The 24,199-nt window shown below is 38.9% G+C and overlaps 1 protein-coding gene across 2 annotated transcripts in view; it reads right to left on the bottom strand.

Annotated features, from left to right (window-relative positions):
• Positions 1-24,199, bottom strand: part of macrod2 (mono-ADP ribosylhydrolase 2) — a 370,378-nt gene that overhangs the window by 106,203 nt on the left and 239,976 nt on the right. For both annotated transcript variants that reach the window (XM_026308573.2, XM_026308574.2), the window contains exon 6: positions 11,767-11,888. In XM_026308573.2, the coding sequence (XP_026164358.1) occupies positions 11,767-11,888 (122 nt within the window). The remainder of the gene's footprint in view (positions 1-11,766; positions 11,889-24,199) is intronic.

Below are 24,199 nucleotides of genomic sequence, written 5' to 3'. Positions count from 1 at the left end.
CGCCCGATAACCTGCCTCTGCACAACATGGAAGCTCCTGTCAGGCATCATAGCGTCTAAGATGAGTAAGTACATGGCTCAAAACATACTCCCCAAACTCCCAGGCCACTGGTTGAGGACCCGAGATTGAGGAAGACACATGCACACCACCCGTAATGGTGAGAAGGGAAATTATATCTATCATATCCTCCTATGACCTGGCGTCCACATACGTGGACATCATATTTTTTGTTATCTGCACTGTAAAACTTAATTTTGTGTCATTGTCTGTCTTTCACAAAGGTTAAGTGTGATCCAACTGTTCCCACAGACAAAAAGGACATTCCTATTTTGGAGTAGTAGTTTTGGAGCATTACAAAAAAACAAAAACAAAAGCAATAACAAAACATAAGCACATTATTTATTGGGTACATCTAACCCCAAATAGCTAGAAGAAATCTAAAATGCAAGCCAAACCAAAGCTCGGGTCTTAGGAGGTTATATATATATGTATAGTCCCGTCTAATCAATCCCTCCCTCCCTCTTTATTACTATGTGCACTCATTACTTTACTGCTTACTTATATATTATTTTTTATTTATTATTTTATATATATTCTTTTTATGTGTATGTAGGGGTACTTATTTCTTTATGCCTAGTTATATATTCTTTTCCATTCCAATAATACACACAAAATGAAAAGTTAGTAAAAAAAAAAAAGATTATTACAGTTGATGAAACACAGTTTATACAGTTTCATAAAGTTTACTCTGTTGAATCCAGTTTCATATATTTTCTGTTTCCTTTAATAAAATAGGTTGAACTTATTTTTAAAATTTTACTGTAGTGTTAAAGTTAATGTATACAATATATTTGAGATTTTCCAACTAAAAATACTCAAGTTACAAACATGCTTCAACACTGCTGCCTCAATTTAAGTTTAACCTAGGTAGCTGTCTTTTATTGCGCACACACTCGCATATGAAAGCAAAGGTAAACGCCACACATTCATATGCAAAATGTAGCATTGCTGTGAATTTACATTTCAGACATATCTAAAAATGTATGCATGCATGCTTGTTGTAGTCACTGCTTTCCTGCACTCTCCTGTGAAGAGACCATAACAATAGAGAGTAGCAGATTTTACTCCATGCATATTGTCGTCAACAGAGGTTTGTGAACATGACATCAGATATCAGGCTGAGTGAAATTTAGAGGTTATCTGGCATTCCAAGACGTGTGCAAAAAGTTAAACCATGAAACAGGATTAACCCATGCTCACTACAGCAGGCACTTCATTCAGCATGTGGCATGGTGACTTTGGGCTTTCTAAATTAATCTGTATGTGAAATGAAAAGGGTAGGTACAGTAACAGCCGAGTGGAAACACAATTTGTTCTATGGTCCTGACAGTTGCATCATCATTCATAAAAGGAGTGTGACATTTACGATATTAAGGTCACTGGTTGACAATGAAAGAAATGTTTAATCTGCTAAATTACCCCATGAAATGATTACTTCACTAGGCCTACTTTATGATGATTTAATGCTACCATGTCATATAATTTTCAATTAACTTGGAACAAGAAAGAATGTGGAAGGTGGGGGTGTAACTCAAGGACTACTGTAGCTGCACATTGAAAATCTGATGTCCAGTAAATGCTAAATGCTTTATCACAAATTAAATCACATAATAATAAAATACTTTTACCGAATCGCCTGCTCCTTTCACATGGTAGATCATTCAGGTAAATGTTAGGTGTAGGGTCTACAACAAGGCCACTTTTACTTCACAAACTAACAACCAGCAAAACAATCTCGATAAGTAAATTTCAATTCTCGGTCCAAACTAAAATGTCACTGCCTGTAGATGGAAAAAAAAAACAAAACATTTGCTAGAAAGATGTACCTTACAACACTGGCAATCTCCAGGATCAAAGCAAGACAATTCTGCAGTGTTAGAGCTAATATATCTCTCTCATAAACCTGTGAACGATGCTACATTGCCTCCTGAATTGCTGAGTAGGCCTAGATTGAGCCAGTTGAAAACTATGAGTCAATCAGCTCAGGCCAGGCACAGTAAGTCAGCCCTCGTTAGCTGCGACCTTGGGAGATAATAATGGCACTAAGCAGGGTATGCGTGTGAGGTAATAGCGCTGTGATTAAAGAATTATGTAGGAGAGCATAAACACTGGCACGGCTGCCAATGCTGACAATCCTTCACCTGAGCCTGCAGGACAACTGCTGTGATTTTGATAACGAAATGATGAGGAGGGCAAGACTTTTTAATGTGTACATTTGTGCACAAGTTAGAAGAATTTTGTATTGAGTTTCATAGCTGTCCTGATGTTCTCATAAATATGCATAAGTAAGGGCTGGCCAATTGGTCAACACAACATTCACTGTTCCCAGTTTGCTGTTGTCAAACCAAACAATGCTGTTCATAAATATGTGCCAAGCAGATGGGGACTATTATAAATATTCATTTCTGACTTTATAAGTATCCTGGATGTAGACACACAGTTGTGTACTTCTGAACCACACCAAGCACTACAAACATTCCCAAGGCTCTCAATACCTGTCACATATCTGCCTTATGCATTCTCTTTGATAAAACAAACAGGAGCCAATGCATTAACAAAACACAGAAAAGAGTTTTACTCAGTATGTTTTAAGTTCAGGAAATACATACTATGAAATATCAGAAGAAACCCCGCAGTGAAAAAAGCGTAAATAATCTCAGAGCAGAGACAAGAACTAGCTGTTTGGCATTACGATTCAAGCCCCAGTGGTGCTCAACAAGTAATAACTTACAAAAAAGAAATACAATTTTTAAAAAACTGAGCCAACATAAGTTAGAAAGAATAAAATGTAAACTACAATATAAAGTTTAAGAAAAAAAAAAAATTAATTTAAGGCAGAATGTTTGAGTAAAACATGACCTCATCTTCCCTCGAAATGGCTTGGCACTATCGTGTTTTTGTATTAGACCCTTCTTATAACTCAACACTAACATATCATTAAGAAAGTGTGGAACAGTTAGAACAGCCTTTGACAGGCTATTAATTTGAATGTCTAATGGTGTTAATGTTAATATACTGTGCTGTATTCTTAATGTTTGGTGCCATGCCCATAATTGCTACTTATTCAGTCTAAAAGCTACAACTAGTCAAATAAATAATTCTTTAGGTGACATTCATCTTCATCTCATTTCTTCCTTTGAAAACATTTCATGTGTACAGCTGCCATGAGAGAGAAAGTACTCCGAGTGCTCACCATGATAGAGAGACCTTGTACTCTGACCAAACACATCTGTAAGACCGTGGACTATGATTGAAGGATAATTGGGTGCAAGCTTGTTGAAATGGAACCCTGTGACAGACCAGGAAATTCCAGTTTCATGGACACGACTCTGCCAAAGTCGACACTTGGTTCAACACCTGGCTTCATAAAAGACACAAATGTCAAGAGAGAACACGCTTTGATGGTGAAGAACTAGATTCAACACTAAAATAAAACTGATTTTACATCTGTGGTGAAATTATTAACATCACATGTCCACAATGACTGCTTGTTCACTGTTTCTTCCTTAATACGTAACAGTCCTGAGAAACTTTTTTTTTTTTTTTTTGCTACAGACTCATCTTAATTGCCCTGAATTGTAACTTTAATTACATGTGTGTAATTATTAAAAATAATGCATCGACTTTGTGATAGTTAAAATATTCATCTCTAACTGTTAAATAGAAAATATTGCAGCACGAAGCATCACTAAGATTTGTAGACCATTTGGTGGTGGAAGATGACTAGATGATTTGGACATGATTTAATACAAAGGATTTCCCTGGTTATTTATTTATTTATTTATGCTGCTTGGATACATCCACCCATTGACATAGACTCAAAGGGACCACAGGGATGAGCAAACACACCGGGGCAGCACGAGCCGTTACATTTGGGACAGTGCTGCTTTAGTAATGAGATGACTGAGAGTGTGACAGCTCTGTCTTGGTTCAGTGACACACACACACACACACACACACACACACACACACACACACACACACACACACAGTGCAGATACTGTTGGTTGGTCTGATTCTGCATGGTAATTAACTATAATGATCTAAACAAGAACTCATTCCACCAAGGTCCGCTGCCTATGAACAGCACTCTGTTAACAGTATCTGTGAGATTTACTCAGTTGAAGGCAACTGTCAGGCTATGAGAGAGGTCTGCTTTGCATGTAATATATTTCACAGCCTCCTTCCCTGCTCGGCGCCTCTGATCAAAGGACAAGCATTTATGAGGTGGCGGAGAAAATGTTTGATGACACCAGTGTTTCAGACTCAACCCTTCTAAACACTCTATTAGGGGACAAACAGGCTTTCAGTTGTACACTGAGCAACTAAGTTATTAAGTTTTTTATGTATTCATTTAGTTGAAGATGCTTCAAAGCAAAAAAAAAAAAAAAAAAGAGATGCTGCTGTGCATGTAATGTCTCTACTCAGGTTTTTCTCGTCAGAAACAGTGTATTTCTCCTCAGACAAATGACTGGAGACTTACTTTAAAGACTTGGCATTGCAGTAAATGACTCACTTCAACCCTCCAGTTAATAATGAGAAGTTGCTAATCAGAACTAATTGTCATTAACTATACTGTCCTTGGGTGGAACCCCAACATTTTCTTTTTTCTCCTGTTTGAATTCTCTATACTCTCAATAAGTCAGACCCGTGGTAATAAAGGAGTTACTCTTTCATTCCTGTTGCTAAGCAGAGACATAAATGCCTTTTGTTTTTCTGTATCGCCACACATTATTCAGGTACTGTATGTTTAATTAATGGATGTTTATTGTGGTGTTCGTGTCTCATGGCGTATGACAGGAAAGGCATCTGTTTAATCAACAACTTCCTCTGACAGTCTCTCGGTTGGGTGCGAGCTGTCGCTTCTATTCTTGATGGTACAGCAGAGGGATACGAGCCTCATAGAAATTCAGGGGACCGTCTCCTGGAGCTCCTCGCAGCCAGGTACAGCAGCAGAGGAAAAGATGAAGTGAAACCAGCCTGAGTCTTATACTGCTTGACTGTGCTTTAGTACTTAAATTATTTGAAGAGCCTTTATTATTGTCAGAGCACATTAATCTAGCAGAACTGCTGCCATTTCCTTCACAGAACATCTAGGTGGAGTAGCCTCTGTAGGAGACAGGGTCTAGTCTTTCTGATGATTGCCATGGGCTTCGTGTGCTTGCAATCAAGACGCTAGCATGCTCACATCAGCCCACTCCACACAGATACACTAGAGATTACCTCTTCAATCCCCATCAACTCTGATTACCTCTCTTGAGGTGTGTGGAAATGTCACATTTTACATATCCTAATATTTCACCTCACGTCAGGTTCTTCACTCTTCTCACAAGTGAAAGGAATGTGAAGGGAAGGTGGTGTAGCAGGGCTACCACCTTTGGCCAGACATGAAGCTCCTCCTCCTGCTGTGGATACCCTCTTCTGAATCAGGATGCTGAGCTAATTGGGGTTCCAATGGTGATTAACTTAGACTAGGTGGCAGACCAGCACAACCACTATCAGTGTAATTGGATCTAATTGGCCCAGTGTTGTCAATGATTCAGATCAGACAAATAGCAATGACTAATTTAAATGGCGGCGTGACCTTTTGAAAGCTCCAGTCTAATTAACCTTTGTCGATGCATGTAGGTACTGTATGTGGATGTGGGCTTTGGGCAGCAACTTGATGACTGGCCACAGAGATGGCTGGAGTATAATTACATACTGTAGCTAATGGCTGATTGGGTGATAACACCCTGTGAAATCCTGTGAGAGAAACATACTTTGCTGTTTTATTGTCCTCATTTTAGCTATTCTACATCTTCAGTTCGATTAACTGTGATAAACATTGCTAGAATGCTCATACCATGACAAAGGCAGACTATATCTACAATCTGTATCTGCTGCCATAGAGAAGTGCACTAAAATGTAATGCCAATATTCTTACTTTTAGATGTGAAACAAAAAAATGGGTCAAAGGAAAACATATAAAAAACCTCATAGTTTAGTATTGCATCTTTCTGTCACAGTGTATAGCAGTCGTTCCCCTCTCCTCTTCTCTTATCTTAATAGAGTGTCGGTGCATGCAGCAAAGTGTAGCAGTCAAAGGTGTACGGCAGAAGAGCACAGGCTGTTAAAAACTGTAAAAACTGATATTTTTCTGCTCTGTGGGGAGCATCAGTCAAATCACCACTTTTTCCTTCACTTCATGCTACATACGTATTACTACTTATAAATTCTGAGGCTCCATATTGAGTCTACAGTTTATTTTCAAATTAAGTAAACTAAATATTGCAACAAAAAAGAGGAATTCAGAGCATGAACTAAATCGAACACTGGGTGATATAGACACAAAGGCCAACTGTGCAAGTAGATCTGTAGTAAACCTCTCATTCTGCTATCCCAATTAATGACACAGTTTACTTTGCTATGATCAGAAGCCAAGTATGTGCACAACCAAGCCTCTAGACTTCTCTGAGCCATTATATAATTAGATCTGGAGCCGTTTGCACTTGCGGACAATAATTTACAAGAAAATGGTGAGAAGTGAATAGAGGAAAAGTTTGCGCATGATCTTTTCAGTGCATAAATGAAAATTAATTAATCACTTGGGGAGTTGGCACACCAAAATGGAAAAGAGTGGAGTACAGAGTCATTAAAGTTGATATGGTAGTATTTAGAAACATAAATAATGACAAAGGACCTCCAGTGCACTTAAATACAGCTGTAAAAAAACACATTTTCAAATATCACCAGTGACCTACATTAATCAGTAAAAGCTATTTACAGCATATTTTCTAGTATATCTGCGAGGATGCAGTTAACTGAGGAGTTGCCTTTAAAACTGGTCGACAAAAAATGGAATACAAGGTTAAAGTCAACTTTCCACCCAACACCCATGTGTTGTCTGTCTCAAAGACACCTTGGGGGCATGGTCACTTATACCTCTGACACACTGTTTGTTCTTCACTTGCTGTCCATGTCATGTCAAACAGATTATCTAATAGGTGCTATCAGTTGTCATCTCCAGGCAGGGTGTGCATGCTGATGTGTCACTATAGCAGACCAGTTGTAGAAACGCTTTCTGGGAATGTTGTCAGGCAAAATGAATGAAAACTAATGCTCCTAGCAGCCTTGGAATGAGCCCACAGAGAAGGGTGGCTAATCCTATCATTCTACACCATTCATCTCCAATCCACTTGGCTTTCAACATTTTTCTCAACGGGCAATTTGTGGCTTCCCTGCTGGATATCCTCGAAGCCAATGTGTTATGACTACAAAACACATCCAGGGCCGCCTGGGAGTCAGACAGGAGGCCACTAAATGCAGCCTGCAGCCCTGTCACTGTCCACATTGACAGCTGCCAACCCACTGCATGCTGCCATAAATAGCTTAATGGCAGATACTTTTGAAGATCATCAAATAGTGGCTTGTCAACATCAAATTAGGAACAAAAAAAGAGGCTCAGTTGCCCACAAGATCATTAGTCAACAACTAAAATTCTCACTGATCTTGATGCCATATACCCTCGAGACTAAAATCCTTGTTGTTTTCCCGCAACAGAAGACTCCCCAAAGACTCAAAAGGAAAGCTAAATTAAATGAAACAATAATGATGTTTTGGGTAAACATGGCTATTCTTTTATTGTAAAGGTCACAGTATAAGGGGTGTTTAATATGGTCTCTAAAATGAACCAGAGTCTAAGGCTGAATGGCTTCCAGATGGTGGCGTCCCCCTTCGCAGTCTGTTTCTGCCTGACAGATGCTACACTTGCTTCCAGGGAAGAATCCGAGCACCCTTCCATGACTAACCAAGACAGGGGACCTGCATTAACTGTCTCCTCAGTTCCATGTACTGTATGGATTTTCAGCTCTTTGGAGAGGAGGGCCCCTAGGGTTTAACTGTACACAGATACAGTGCACACATACTGTACCCAGGAGTGCATTGTTAAAATGCACATACACACAGTAGGATAATTTGTCTATCACTAGAAAGTAAAAACCTAAATCTCTTGAAAGCAAAAAATTAAATTCTCAGTAATAAAATAATAAATAATCATCAGTGGTTAAAAATGTTCATGCCTTATGCATTGCATCACATCCTAATAGATTTTTTTTTATGTATAGCAACCATGATGAAACTTACAATATTTCAAATGCCCTGGCTCAAGCAAATATTGACAGCTTGCTAGAGCATCTCATGTTCACACCTGTCTACTGGTGAGGTGGTGTTGTTATCGCAAGTCAAGAATCAATCCACCAAAATCCCCATGTCCACCTATACTTTCTCTTTGGCTCCTCACCTGAGCCTCTTTTGGAGAAGAACTCAACACACTGTAGTGTAACAAGCAGTGAGCAGAGGAGGGGGCTGTTTGACAACATGCTGCTCATCAGCACAGAGCTGCAAATCTACTCACAGGCTGCACAGCTCCCACGGCTCCCTTGTGTGATGTTACAGAGCCCAGCCGGCAATGCTAGCATCCTGGCTGAGGGCCGTGGTCAGTCAGAGCCCAGGGAGCTGTGACAGCCTGCTCCTCATTCAGCCAAAGCAAAAAAGGAGAAAAAGCACTGAAGCGGTGTGAGTGTGGTGAAGTGTCCTCTAGGCAGAGAAGAAATGAGCAAAGAACACAGGCTTAACATGCACAGGAATAACATGCCCCCCAAAATATAGCATATGCACGAGGGCATAAATGCATGTTATCACTTTCCAGTATGTACTACAACCAAATTAATTGGATAACATAACTCAATAGGCCATCTAGCCATCTGATTGTTACCAAAGACCAAGACAGAGTGAGGGTGTTATAGCCTGGACTGTTCCAGTTTGCTGTCAAATTCGGTGCAGGGGGTTAAATGGCAGGTTTCTTGGCTCAGGTTGACAGTAATTTTTCATCCGATGGCCATCCCTCAGTAAGGCTTACAACTGCATCCTATACTTGGAGTTTGCCCAGTGGGTTAGGTGAAGTCAAATAAAGAAACTGCACATCTGCCTATACATTTCAGCCAATATGGGATTTGCAAAATGTCTAATCTCAATTTTAAAATAAAACTTAAGCTACTGCAATTTTGTGTGAAGATGTTTATTTTCTTATACAACAATTAATGCCACCTTGTGCATTATTAAAAAAAGAAATGAAAATATAGCTCACTGGCCTGAGACTGCTTAGATAACTTTGCAAAAGTGTCCAATAAGCTTTCAAAACTAAAACAAAGAAGCAAGGGTCTAATTTAAATGCCCTTGTGATCCACTGTTTGAGCTGCTCAGCAAGAAGGATTTTATAAGTTTATGGACTCATGGATATTCATTCAAGCTGTTATTTTCAAATGAGTTTATAATTGTAAGAATACAACCTTGAAACTCAAAACCACTCCTAAACTCAGCCAGGAATCTCCTTAGGTTGCCTAAAAATCCCAGTTTTTATCTTCCCCAGTGGAGCTGTAAATCAGCAAAACATCACTTAGGGGGGAAAAAAAGATCTTCTATCTAATTTCTGACCTCTACAGATATTAGTAAATGTTCAGTCATACATGCTGAGTTGCCCTAAGGTTAAGAAAATGCATTTTCAGTGCTGAAACTGGCATTCCCTGTAAATTCCCCGTCTTAACATGTTACGTTCACAAGAAGATTTTGATGTGATGGCTGTGGTAGTTGTACTATTTTGTAGCCTAAAGGATGGCTTTGAGCTCCAAGAATCAGGGATTAACAACCAAGCTCTGCTTCTTTTTAATCTTTCATGCTCAAGTTTATTTTGTTTTAGGCTTTGTTTTGACTCCCATTCCCTTATAATGCCCTGGAATCCACATTAGTGAGCCAGCCTAGTCTAGGATTCCCAAATTTAGCCCCCCTCTATTGCCCACATTGCAGACCCACTTGGAGGGGTGCCTGTCTTTGGTGGGATCTCTTGTTTCTCTCACACAGCAAAGCTCATAGCGAGACCGTTTCAGATGAGTCAAAATGAGCTTTGTGTTGATCAGCTAACTAAAAACCTGGACTTATTGTGCACTGAGAAGCTGCAGGACTGTCTATTAACAAAGAATTAGCACTAGGGAACCCTTAGAGCTTCTCTTTAAGTACGTCTTGCATATCAAGGAAAGCTAAAGTAAAACTAAATCAAGGCCACATCCTCGCTTAAAGAAAGAAACAGCTGTTTCCCGTTTGCTTTTGGTAAAAAGGCTTTCTGTTGCCCTTGCAGCAAGGAGAGACGAAACGGACTGTGGTTTAGATAATGTGAGGGCTGAGCTCATCCTACAAGGCCAGTCAATCACAGAACACCACTGTTTTCACTGAAGGCTTGCTCAACACAGAGCAGCTGTATAAATACATTAGACAGGATCCAGCCTGTGCTCCCAGGGAAAACAGAAACTCTGTTTCTTATAAATATATGGATTATTGGATAAATAAATCAAGAGATAGGCCTAAACTAAATAAATCTTTGGAATGTGCCAGAAACAAAGCAAAGCTTGGGATGTTTGTGGAAGAAAGCAGACAAGCTGGTGAAGTTTTCCTGTAATGAGTCTTGAGAGGCCTAGTGGTTTGGAGTTGACGCTGCTTCTGCCCATGAAGCCTCAAACCCACCAGAATTACTCTATTGTGGTAATGACAAAGTAATGTCATGCTTCTGGCTCATCATATCTTAGGTACAACTGTTATTAGGGAAGTTTAAAACTCAGCAGGCACGCTGCTGATTTTGAAATAACTTCAGAGCACTTACTACTTCAGTCATTTGGCTTCACAATCTATTTAATTGCTACCTAGAGATGACTGTCACACTCACAATAAGTCATCAACAGAGCGAGAGGAATTTGTCACAATCATCTTTAATGAAACTAGCACTCATCTTTGTCTCTCCTCTCTGTTGGCAAGTACTTCCATTGATTGGCCTTTGATGAGCCTGCAGGGCAGTAGGTTGGTGCAGAAAATGTGATTTGTGGCCATTTGCTGTGATACTGATTTGTTTACCTTCTGTGGGCAGGGCCAATCCATATTTCACACAGACCAGACTGACATGGTCCATGACAGAGCTAGAAGCCTAGAAATAGTGTTTGAATGATCAACTGCTGCAGGGTGTGGATTGTTTGGGCACTGTCTTGTCCAAAGCCCTTATGACTCTGCCACATTCACTAAAGGTGCTGTGCTTTTACAGGGTTTTTAAAGATGAAAATGCTTCTTCAACTGCACATACTTACATCAAAACACCTGAAATTACTTTTTGGTGCTAGACATTTATTTCTCGAAAATAAAAAAAACAATAAACAACAGATCTACATCAACATCGACTTTGTTGAATTTAAGAAAGGTCACAGTTACTAAAAGAAGCTTCCAAAACAGTGACGAGGGAAAAACTGTATAGTTGTTCAATGTGGAAATATGAACAGTTGGGTACAAAGGCCTGCCTTTCATTTAATCACAAGCCAAAGTAGTCTACATGAAAAGCCTTCATTTGACAAACATGAAACATTACCATTTTGTTGTGTTCTCTGTTGCTTTTGTTTAAATAAAGAAGATTAAGGCTTCTCAGAACTGTATCTAAAATGAAAGATGCTAAATCCTTTTGTTCTTGTACCTTTTCCAAATTTCCTAAAATTTTCAGACACAGCGTTTCTCACTGAAGGCTTACTCACTGTCAAACAAAAACACAGAAGCATATAATTTCTTTCTTTCAAGCCGAGCAAGAACAGACACATTTCTCCTCACATGAGTGCAAGCATGGTAGCACACACTACTCACCACAGTGCTCAAGCCATTCTCCTCCATCAGCTTGAGGGAGTTCTCGTAGCAGGAGGCGAGGTCACTGTTCTCGGTAGAGCCCACATGACCTCTGGCCACCGGGCCCACGGTGTGGATCACATCTGTCAGAAGGGAACAACATACACAGCTCATTTCAGCACAGCCCAGTTTTAAGCAAGGTTACATGGTTTGGCAGTGTTACTAGTAGTTCCATGTAGTGTAAGAATGAGTACAATGCTGCAAAATCTTTTAGATGTCTGCCATGCAGCTGGGCAGTCGAGTCATTGTGAAATACAAAGCATAATGAAGTTTGCTTTCACAGTGAGACAATGGGGGAAAGTGGTAACAACCCACCGCCTGAAATAAACGCATTTATTCAGCAAATGAAAGCTCAGAAGCAAAATCAATTACAAACTTCTTTTATGCATTCTACTCAAACATTCATATCACCCTTTGTACCCTCTTTCCCTTTGCATAGTAATGTTTTTACCTGTCAATCACTGGCCTCTGTGTCTGGCCTGGCCAGACTGAGGAATGCAGCTTCTTAATTGAATCATAGGACCCAATTAAGGAGTGATTCAATAGGAGTGATGACAGCAAAATAAGACAATCTAAGCAGTGACTTGACAGAAACATAATCTTCTGCATTCTGCCTGATTACCCTTGGCCGTCTCAGTAGTGGACAAGACAGGTCAACATCAAGAAGTAAAGCCATCACCCACAGAGCATTCCAGAGAGGTTGAGCACAGCCGGTGCATTTACACGGATTAACTCACCCAGGATTTCAATGGCGCACTAAAACTACACATGACTACACTGTGTATATAAACATGCTCCATACATGATAGCTTCTCAAAAATGTCAAAGAAGCCATGATTGATGAGTGTTTTTCAAAAACACACAGTTTCAGCTGTCTTTTACTTCATTCGGCAGTATTGACTGGTAAATCTCAGTTCATGCATCATTAAATACAAATCAGCTAGGACTCATACATTTGCAGTTTAACACAACAGGTCCGCATTCTTGTGCACTATATTATACAATTATGTCGAAGTATGAATGATAAGACCTCAGGCCAGGTCAGGGGAGGGCATGCAAGAAAAACACAGCACAGTCTGTGCATTGAAATGTAGTCACCCCATGTGTTTTCATACCTAACCTCACCATTTACTTTTAATGTAGAACACTTAGACGCACTTTCTCACAGAATAAATGGAAGTTATATTACAGTACTACTCCAACCGACCATAAATCATTTATAGATTCAATTTAGTTCTCAGCTGTATGTCTAGTTTCTTAATGGGTCAGGATGATAAAATGCCGTGGAATCACTATAATCAAATGGCATTCACTGGTGTTCCTTAAGAGGTGAGATTTTTGTGTTTGGGAAGCAGTACGAAAAAGAGTTTGGGTGATCCCCAGCTAAGCTGAGGTTGGGATATAATGAGAATGGAGCTGTCTGAAGTATTGTCTTTTTCCAGAATAGCATGCCGAAAATTGCATAGCACAATGTGGTTATAATGGGACACGTGGTAAGTTGTTTTTCGTGCATAATTCATGGAGTTCTTCACTACAAGAACGGCAATATGCCAATTAGAGTGTGGGCAAGCGCCAAAAACCAGACAACTGGTGAATTCATGAAAATTTAAACAGTTCTTATCTCACTAGTACCGATGTCTCCACTCGTATCCACAAGACTTCCACATCAAATAAATATTTATACAGCTGTGTTTCTGTAAGGTGAAAGACATATTTCAATTTGTAACTCAGGAAGAATATTACAGGAAGGACAGTTGTTGTAGAGCTCTAAAACACTTTGACAGCTGCTTCAGTATCTCTGTGAACGTATGGACAACTGACCTCTACACCCTTTGACTTTGAAGGAACTGAGGTTATTTACATTGTTCAAAGGAAAAGACAGTAATTTATGATGTCCAATAATATGCAATGATTATTTCCAATGAGGTGTTACGCGCCATTAAGCTGCTGGAAAATTATAGGGCCTTTATTGAGTTGTAATTTTCTGAGCATGTGCTGAAAAAAGCCGAGTGCAGTCTTTTCCAGAGACTGTAACATACAAATCTATATACTATTATTAGTTCAGTAACTGTAGCAAATATATATATTCAATATAGCAAGGTTTTACTTCAAAGATACTCTTTGCTTGAGTGTATGGCTCCTTCTAAAATACCTTATTGCAAAGAAAATAGTTGAGTGTATTTCAATACATTGTATACAAGTATGCTCTTCACAGTATGAATTTGAAAAGCTCTAGCAGATAATCCATCATTATCATGGTCCTTTTTCTCCTGGTAAAACCCTTTATTTATTTATCATTATTTGTCTCCAATAGCTGACAGACACGTCTCAGTGTATCACTGTTTCTTAGCACGTGCCGACACATGTATACCATTATCTATGTGTAACCTTCATCCAAGAGTCACATTAATCTCTATCTTACAGTGGTTAAAAAGATTGCTAGTGGTCAGTTGCACTTCAGGGGGGCTGCTTGATTGTGGAGATGATGTTGGGTGAAAAGACATCAACAAAAATATCCTGATGAATGGGGAAACTCTCGTTTAGTATATCAAGAGGACATTAATCACTGTGTTAGAAAATTTCAAATCTTCACACCAAACGTTATACACACGTGGTCAGGTTAAAAATTAGAAAAAAAAAAACTTAATAAAATTTGCTGCTGTTTGGGGAACGGAAAGCCTGAAAACCTGTAAAGGTTAAATTACTAAACACAGGTTGCTCTGAGCATACAGAATAAGTCATTAAGGACTAGACTTTTCTATTGCACACACACATCACAGAATCCCCACTGCACTTCCTTCAACTTCACGAGTAGTTGCTGAGCTTCCAACCCAGCAATGTTTTTCAGCAGTATTTCCACCAACATCTCCACTGGATTTGTTCATTGTGGTCTCTTGCTTGGGGCAACAAGGTCAATAACACAATTGCACCAGCAAAGACTGATGATTGCCATTCAAACCTTGCTTTCTTCCCCCCTGGAGTATATAGTAAAGCAAACAGATAGAACAACAAAACAAAGCACAAATAATCCTGAGTTTTATTTTTCTAACAGTTGTTCTAACAGTGAAGTTAAATCCCATAATCAGACTAATGTTGACTGACATCATCTACAGTATCCTGGTGTGACGATACTGTGAAAACATTTTTATTATATACATTTTGCAATTCTCAAGAGAAAAACATTTTCCTCATCATAATTGTAAATGTCCTGTGTTAGTGTGACCACACAGCATGGGTGTGCAATAAACTACCTTTAAGTCTATCAAGGATGCAGTGGAGTCTTTTAATTGTTGACAATCTGTTCAATCTTTTTCATCCTAAATGGAGGTAATATGCCACAGTGCATGCATTATGCTGGCCATTCTAGGCACCTAATGTGCCATCATTAGCACACATTTCTCCCATCAGTTCTTAAAAATCAATACAAAAAAGCACTGAAATAGGGAAACAGGCAGCAGATGAAAATTGTTTTCATCTTTTTTGTTAGGAATAAACCATGCCAACAAATTATTTGGTCACATTCACTCAAATCCCATTCAAGCAAAAACCAACTTAATACTTGTGTATGGTACAGAGACCATTGTTCATGTTTCTACTGTTGTTTGAGCTCAGTCAACCTTGAAAGAAAAAATGCATTACATTAGACACAATTATAGAGGCGCAAAGTTAGAATGGATCTGTCCTTTGTCTGAATACACTGAGCGCCAGTGTGTGACTTATCTTTTCCTTTGGCTTGTTGAATAGAGCGTCATATTTCTAACAGCAATGGACACTGGAGAAGAATGGGGCAAACACTGTGTAAAGGCAAAGGTGCTCTAAAGCAATAGAGTGCTTTAATAACAGAAATGCAAGTGTAACTTTCACATGCAAATCTTCATTTGAAGCATAAAGAATTTAAATACTGGATGTTACAGTGTTGTTCTCAATTCCTAATACTGTAAACTACTCTGCCACTTTTGTATGTTAGTATAAAGACACTGGTGAAAGCAGTTATTGTAATAATAATAATAATAATGATCAATAATTATATAGAATTAATATTACTATTTAACATTACTGCGCAATAGCCACACATTACATTGCCAAAACAATAAGCCAGTCAATGTAGATGGGAGAGATACTGTACATTACGCAAGTGTTATGTTATATTATTATGTAATTTATTATGTAATATACTTGTTACAGAATTGATAGTTGATCCACTTGAACTAATGTAATGACTGCAGGGATCCCCACAGCAAATCTGCATTGTATTGTGGCTGATGAAGATATATTTTCACTGGCTGATATGAAATCCAATCAGCCATCAGTTTCTATGAGGACACACCAAACAAGCAAATATGTTCCAGCTGAAAAAAATTAAACTGTACTGCCTCTTTTTCAGTGATTTTTGCAGGCACGTTGCACCTCAAAGTGTCACTGTCGGCTAACAATTATACATGGGTACTATATTCATTCTACAGATGAAGTGAAAACGTCAAAACCCTGTATGATTCAAGAATAATACAGAAAATATGTAAAGGCATTAAAAAAAAAACCTATAGGAATCCTTCAAAAGAAAATTTCAATGCATATTTTCTCAGTGTAGACCTATTCAGATGTTAAGCATGTCTTTACATATTCCTCCAAATTACATGGTCTTTACCGTGCACTGTGCAGCTGCATTATGTAGTGCGTTATAAATATCAGATAGAGGCTCAATATCTGAAATGTTTTTCATAGCAAAAGGCTGAGATCAGGAGCAAGAAAATAAAAGCCAAACAAAAAAAGAAATCTTGATTGAGACATCTCAAGTGGTCAATAATTTTCTGCACTGTCCAAGACAGACTGGGCACAAACTGACCCCCCTTAACATGCCAACCATGGTGTATGTGTGTGAACCTCTTAGACAAGCCTACTAAAATATTCCTCAGCACTGGGAGAGCAGAGGAATAACTACCACAGGGACATGCTGACTTCAAAGATGCCACTTTCTTAGCAACTAAAAAGTCTTTTGAAATATCTAGACTTCATTTAGAGAGAAGTGCTGTGCTATTTCAGAGAGGGACTAGCACTTCACAGCATAATCAATCTTTCATTTTTACTTGCCTGTAGTGACTTTGAGGCTGCTTTACCATTCCACATAATAACAATCCAAAAAAGCTGAAAATACTTGAACATGCAGTGTGACTGCTCCTGAATACCCCCTTTCTCTCCAACAAATCTGGAGGTGCAGTATCAACACTGTTTGAACCAAAGAGTTATGGGGGTATAGGAGTCTCATTTAGGTCCAGTATAAATCAATAGAGGCTGCCGATAATAATCCAAAACTTAAGAATCAACAATACATAAATGACTTGGGTTATACCATTTTTTAATTGAGGGTGGCTGGAGGCTCATCTGTGAGATCACAGTGATTATACAGTGTTGGCTGAGTTGTTTCGACTTATTTTAAAGTCAAGATGTAGCTCAGTCACTAATTCCCATCGTTAAGGGTGAATCAGCACAATGAAAATGCTGATATAATTTATGCATACTATCATACTGTATATAGTTTCCTAATTAAGAAAAAAAGTTCTTTGCATATAATTTCGGTAAAAGCACCATCAAAAAGAATACTGGCTCTATTATGAAAATTGTCTCTGAGGAAAGTGAATTGCAGCTGGCTGGAGCATGAAACCATTGGATTTCTTAAATTGAGAAGATGCCCGGTATTGTGCAACAACTGTCTCTTTTTATGAGACTTGATTTAGAGACACTTTTTACAATGTAACGCATCAGAGCAAATTGAAAGAAGATAGAAGATCAATAAAGTAACACAGCTTGCATTGAAATCTCTGGACTGTGTGCCATTATTATTGGATTTGTTGTTGTTGTTGTTTTGAGCCAAAAAACAACAACAACAAAAAAACAAAAAGCAGAACAAGATCACAAAACAGGGAGTATGATTTAAAGGCTAATTCAACACTGAAGGAGATAGAAATGAAATCTATTGCTTTATTGATATCTGCAGTGTTGGAGCTTTTTAGTAATGTTTCACTTTCATCCACAAACCAATCTGTGATGTCAAACAGTTGGCAGACAACACAAACTGTGACATCAGTGGCAGTTTTGTGCTAGTACACATTACAACACATATAGGCTACAACTTCATGAAGCACAAGATGTTGAGAGTTGCAGATGCATTTAATATTATCATTGGTGGTAGTGGTAGCAGTAGTAGTAGAAATCGTAATAGTAGTATTTGCAGTTGTAGTTGCAGTAGCTGTACTAACGGCAGCAATATGAGGAGTTAAACTTTCATTAAGACCATGTTCTACAATGAACTTGTTTCTCTGTAATTTCATGCTTTTGTTAAACATTGTTTTGCATTGCCAACCAGGCACAATAAAGCGCCAACCCTTTAACATTTCTCTCCATGCTGGCTTTAATTAATGAATGCTTCCACATCTTAACATGACAGCAAATAAGTGTGAGTCATTGTGAACTGAGACAACATGTCTCTCTTTTGTCAGCCCCGAAGCTGTTTGTTTAGTGTTCAATGGCCCATGGAAAAAAAAAAAAAAAAAAAAAAAAATGAGCGCTGACATCTTGATTTAAAGACCTCACCATCATTTCCTATTCCTTCATTTTCACATGTAAGTCACCGTCAGTGTGTCAGAGCGGCATCTTATGATATTTGTCAGATAAGGATCCACCCACATCAACAAAGTGGCTATAACTGTGAAGTAGATTTAAATAGTTATGTCTCTCCTCGCCTACTGTAACTTAGAAATACAAAACCACAGGAACAATCAGAAACAGACAGGAGATAAAGGATTAATGAAAGATAAAAAATTTTAAACAATGTTCTATAACTTAAAATAGCATTTTACCACGGCTGGGCTTAAAACAATGACACCGCTGTGCCAACACAGTGTCTGTATCATATACACCTGAGTGAACTAAGTGAAATGTAGAAATCAAACCAGTACCACTCTACCTGTTCAGGTGAAAGCCAAATTACTTCCCAAAACTATATGTACTGTGTACCAATATACGCTGTCCACTGCCACTCAAACTCTAATTCCACAGTACCCACAAGACTGATCACATTTCCAGTAATTATGTGTACTTTGGTGAGATTGCTAGTCTGGACCCTCTCAGCATGCACACAGCTTTCCCGATGTTGGTCGCTAAGGATTACTAAATGAAGTGTGTACACCCACTCGGACACGGAACTGGCGTTGTCATGGTGACAGAGAGTACAGAGTGATCCCCTAACGCTCTCTGAAGCTCCAGTCTGACAGAGGAGGCTTTTTGCAGATCTGAAATCATCTGCAGCATGCTGGGCAGATACAGTTGTTAGTGCGTTAATATTCCCTTCTTTAAAAATGGATTAAGGGTGTCTCACTGATTATTCATACACTTGGCTTTTATAGATATTTTCCATTGTGAGTGCCATTGAGATTCTGCCACACTTAAATAGGCTAAAGGGTAAAGAGCAAGAGAGAAGCAGTTACAAAGGATGATGACAGATCATCATGCACATGTGCAATATCACAGGAATGTTTCTCCTGATGATGACTAATAATTATTTAATATAAGAGTTAATACAAACCAGAAATAGGTAAATATTCACTCTGACTATGCATATGATTATTGTACATATCTAAATGAATGATATACAGCTACATGATGCTGAGGCACCATCAGCACGATTCTTTCACCATTGAGTGTAGGTGACCCTTTCAGTGACTAAGAAGCATGACATTTTCTTGAAGCACCGATCTGTGCTGTTCTGTACTGTCAATCATTACAATTGCCAGTAAATTACAAAGAAATGTTTCAATCTTCCAGACTCACATTACACACACGCACATACGGCGCACTCGCTCACACTCACCCACACAAGCATAAACTGCCTTCAAATATCAAGAAGCTCTTCTAGTGAAAGAAAAGACCACTTAATTGGAAAGCCATCTCTCAGCCTGCTGGCACAAATTTTTACTGTTTTACTGTACTGAACAGAAGGTGAGGTGTGTGTGTGCTTGTGTGTGTGAAGGAGAGAGAGATAAAGAGAGATAAAGAGAGAGCGAGAGCACATGCATTGGCCCCATACTGAAGGACAAGAACACTGGGGAGGGGGGTGATGATTGTTTTGCTGTACAAATGCTGTAAGAATGGCCCTGGTGGTGTCTACAGGGACGGAGTAAAGACAGAGGCAGAAAGTCACTGAGCAGCACTGCCAGCTGTTTCCACTGCTCTGGGCTTTCTGTAACATTCCTCTAAGCTTGAATGAGCTGCCAGGTGACACTGCTCACAACAGCTAGTTCTACTGCTTGCTCTTTTCATGGTTTTTCAAAGCTTCTTCAAAAAGTTGAATAAAATGTGAATATGAGAGTAGTTTTGGCATGCATGAGATGTGCCTACAATTTGTAGACCGAAATACTACACCAAGACAACACAATATATGCACAGTGGCAATGTACCCATCAAATGAATATACTGTCTGTACTATGGCACTGGCATTACACTGAGTTACAGTGGTGAGAAATTTGAAAATAATATATAGAAATACATAGATCAACTTGAACACATTATTAGAGCTTTTGCTGAGCAGCCGCACTGGAATGCAAGTGTCCAGTAATGTTTGATCTCAGAAGCTAAGCAAGGCTGTGCCTGGTTAGTACTTGGATGGGAGACCAACTTGGAAGACCAGGGGCTGCTATCGTCAAAGACTGAGGTTGTGTCAGGAAGGGCATCCAGTGCAAAACTTGTGCCAAATCCACAATGTGATTAATTGATCTGTGGTGGTGATCCTCTAAGCTGGAAGAAGAAGAATTTTAGCTGTGCTGTTACATCAACTACAACCATCCTGTAGCATGTCATATGCATCTACAGGTCTAAATTAGTTTCTAGTGCCTCTGCAGCCACGTCATGGCTGTGCTGATGCAGCACTCAGCATGCAGAGTAAGCGGCCCTGCTGGGTTAACGTCGACCACATTCATGTTTTCCTGTACACTTTGGACACCATTAGAAACACATTTGAGACATGTTGCTGATGAATCTGATGGTGGCCAACTACAGGCAGATTGCCTGCATTTCAGTATATAATTCACTTACAATAGAAATGTATATTTTAATATTTACTGTTCCTCTACAGCCATGTGTCCTGTTATAGATTTAAAAGCAGGCTGCTTTTAAATCTTTGTTTTGTATTAAATGTACAAGAAAAAAAAAGAAAATAACACACATACAGTTTCAGTGTATCCTTTCATCTCTGCCACTAAACATTAGACTGCAATGCTGCTACCTGACTTCAATTGCATCTCATCATTCCTATGATTAGGGCACCAAAGAGCTGGGGCTGTACATCATAATTCTACAGGGGTCTGTGCAAGCGGGTCCTTGAGCTTATGAGTGGAACTTCATGAATCTTTCAAATGTCAGTAACACATACACACACACACACACACACACACACACACACACACACACACACACGCACGCACGCACACATGGCTCCACACATTTCCATGCACAGTTGTGTGAGCACAGCTGCACCAAGACTAAAAGTGATGCGGCCTTCACAGATGCTATTACCTGTCATTTCAATTAAGACATATGCACCTAACATGAATTTGATGGAGAAAGACACTGTGGGTAGAGAGATTAACCATGCTCCCATTCCGGCAACATGTGCCACACGCTCTCTAAATTATCCTAATGACAGTAATTACAAAGAGACATTCAAGCCTTTGTTTGGTAACTAAGTGTTAGGGAATTGGACTTAATATTACAGTGTTTTACTACCGTTCTTCATCCAGATAAACAGACCAGACCAGAACCAGCCAACAATGCAAGTACTACATTTTTGGCTCTTACACTAAATTCTTTTCCAATCCTGCATTGTCGTCCAAATCACATTTGCTGTCGCTATAAATCCATTTACAGTGTGGTGTGTACAGAATTCAACACCTTATGCATAGCTTTTTAAAATTGATTTTGTGTTGAGCAATACATGTTCACCATATCTGCTTTTTTTTTTAAAAAAGCTAACTTTTGAGCTATGGCAAAGGTTTTAAACTAATTTAAAAAAAACAAAGAATTACAAGTTAATAGTAATAGCATCAGATAATAATTGAACAGTAATAGCAATAAAATAAGAGCTTGTGTGTAAATATTTTAGTTAATGTTAAAATCGTGTGTTTTGAAATGCGGAGTAATACAGCTTCAGCTTTCTGTCAGTGTTGTAACTGGACAAATACCAGTATAACTAAAAATGTGGATCTTATGGTTCATTTTCCAAGCATGTTTTAAGAAAATATGCTTGTCTGCATATCTAGACAGTTTAATAACAACTGAGAATGGCCCAGTGTAGTTTTCTAATGACACTTCTGTTTGCTCACAAATATAAAATGGAGCTGAAATTATCAAAAAAACTTTTGTTGTCATTATTGTGCTTTTAACTTTGTTTGCTTCTGTGCTGCCATTTGCTACTAAGATACTTGAAAAAGTGGAATGATTTATGTTATACCCTGAAGCAAATAAATATTTTTGTTAATCAGATAATAACTTTTGACATTCAGATGAATGATGAACTGTACAATCTTGGCAAGTGCAGGCCTAAGTGTGGCCCTCAAGCACTGAAATGAAGGACATTTTTTATGCTTTTGTCTTATTTTTGGAGTTCAAAGTAATATGATAATGCCACCAGGCCTTTGAAAAGTCTTGTTACTACATATCAAAAAAACTGTCAGACAGGTACTAACATGCTGACATTCACAAGGCTGCAACAAGAAAAAAACTGCAGGGGGCTGCATCATCTCATGCTGAAAGTGCTGCTCTCTCCCTGGGGCTGGACTGAGGCCTGTCTTCATGTGAATATGAAATGGTTATTTAATCTGGCCTTGTTCCGGAAAGTACTTGAGCATCTTCTCTGTATAAATAACAATGCTTTTTATATTTGTGAATCAGCAGAAAAAGGAAATGGACACATTACAAATATGCCTGCTGTCATTTAGAGGATGCACTGTCAATATGTTGATTTTAATTACCATAAAAAATTGATTAAAATCAATTTATGTTAATATATTCATTACTTGAGTTGTTGACTAAACTATATTTCATGCACTTTGCAAAATGTGTCGTTTCCTTCCAAAAATATTAATTTCATTTAATTTTGATAAAAGGAAAGTAGAGGGCAGGGCTTTCAAGGGAAACACGATGGGTTGACAATATTTCTGTTTGCTCCACTCTGTCTGGATGTGTCAAGCTTAGGTTCCTCTCAGCCCAAAGCGCCACCAAATAGACAGCCCACTTATTAACTCCTTTCACATCCAGGGTGCCACTCATTACTCATGTATTCATAGCCTCTGCAGTTTAATTACAAGACTAATCACAACAAACTATCACTTCTGAACCAGCTGCCTGGGTAATGTGGGCCTGAGGGATTCAATGCAGCTAATCACTTCGATGCTCACTGTTTTCTGCGAGATTACCACTCCAGCTACACGGTATTCTACGTATTATCTAATTTTGACAAACAATGGAATAGCACATTAAAAGATGTAAAATCATTCATGCATTTTCTCTCAATTTGTGAAAGGCAGAAAAATATTGAACAAGTTGCCAATTCTTCACAGGTTCAATAATATATTTTTGTTTCCACAGTATTGATCAATTAATGGGAAAACAGCAACTCAGACAAAACACTGGGAAAACAATATTAAAAAAAAAAAAAAAAAGCTCCATACTGATAGGACTGGGAGTTAAGCTTGGGTTTTTCATCAAAGTACAGCAGCAACCCACCATGCCAGCCCACAACAATAGCAGCATTCTGAAAAATCAGAAGTATGACATCTCAGAAATGACTGAACTCACTATGATGGCCCTATTTTCCCTGTGACTTCAGTCAATGGAAGTGAGGTACTGCCCCTATACTGCTTCATCCAGAGCAGACTCTATGTCAGCTTCAGGTACTGCACCTCCACTGAAGCTGAGACAAGGATCCATCTAGCCAGTGCAGTCTCAAAGGATCCAGGTTCCAAAAGGTACATTTCTCAATGAACTCACACACATACAAAGACAGATTATCTACAGCTGCATCAAAAATTGCCCAGCACTATGAAGCAGCACTGACAACTTCTTTGAGAGGACCCCATCAAAGTAAATAGAGGTCATTCTCACACTCTTCTACTCTCAACCCTCCTCCATCCTCACTCCAGTCAACCACAGAAACAGTCTCAGGGCCTCCTGTGAATGAAGAAGAACTGTGACCACTCAAGGGAGGGAGGCTCAACAAAAAAATGCACCTGCCTAGCAGTGGTACTGTACACCTGCCACATAATACTTCAAAAGGATAGAGAAGCCACATGCACAGTCTGCTGAGTGTCTGCTTGTATGGAGCAACCACAACCTATAAGAAACAGGC

Source organism: Mastacembelus armatus, chromosome 15 (genome assembly GCF_900324485.2).
Source record: "Mastacembelus armatus chromosome 15, fMasArm1.2, whole genome shotgun sequence".
Classification (NCBI taxonomy): Eukaryota; Metazoa; Chordata; class Actinopteri; order Synbranchiformes; family Mastacembelidae; genus Mastacembelus; species Mastacembelus armatus.
This window is presented reverse-complemented; position numbering and strand designations above follow the sequence as displayed.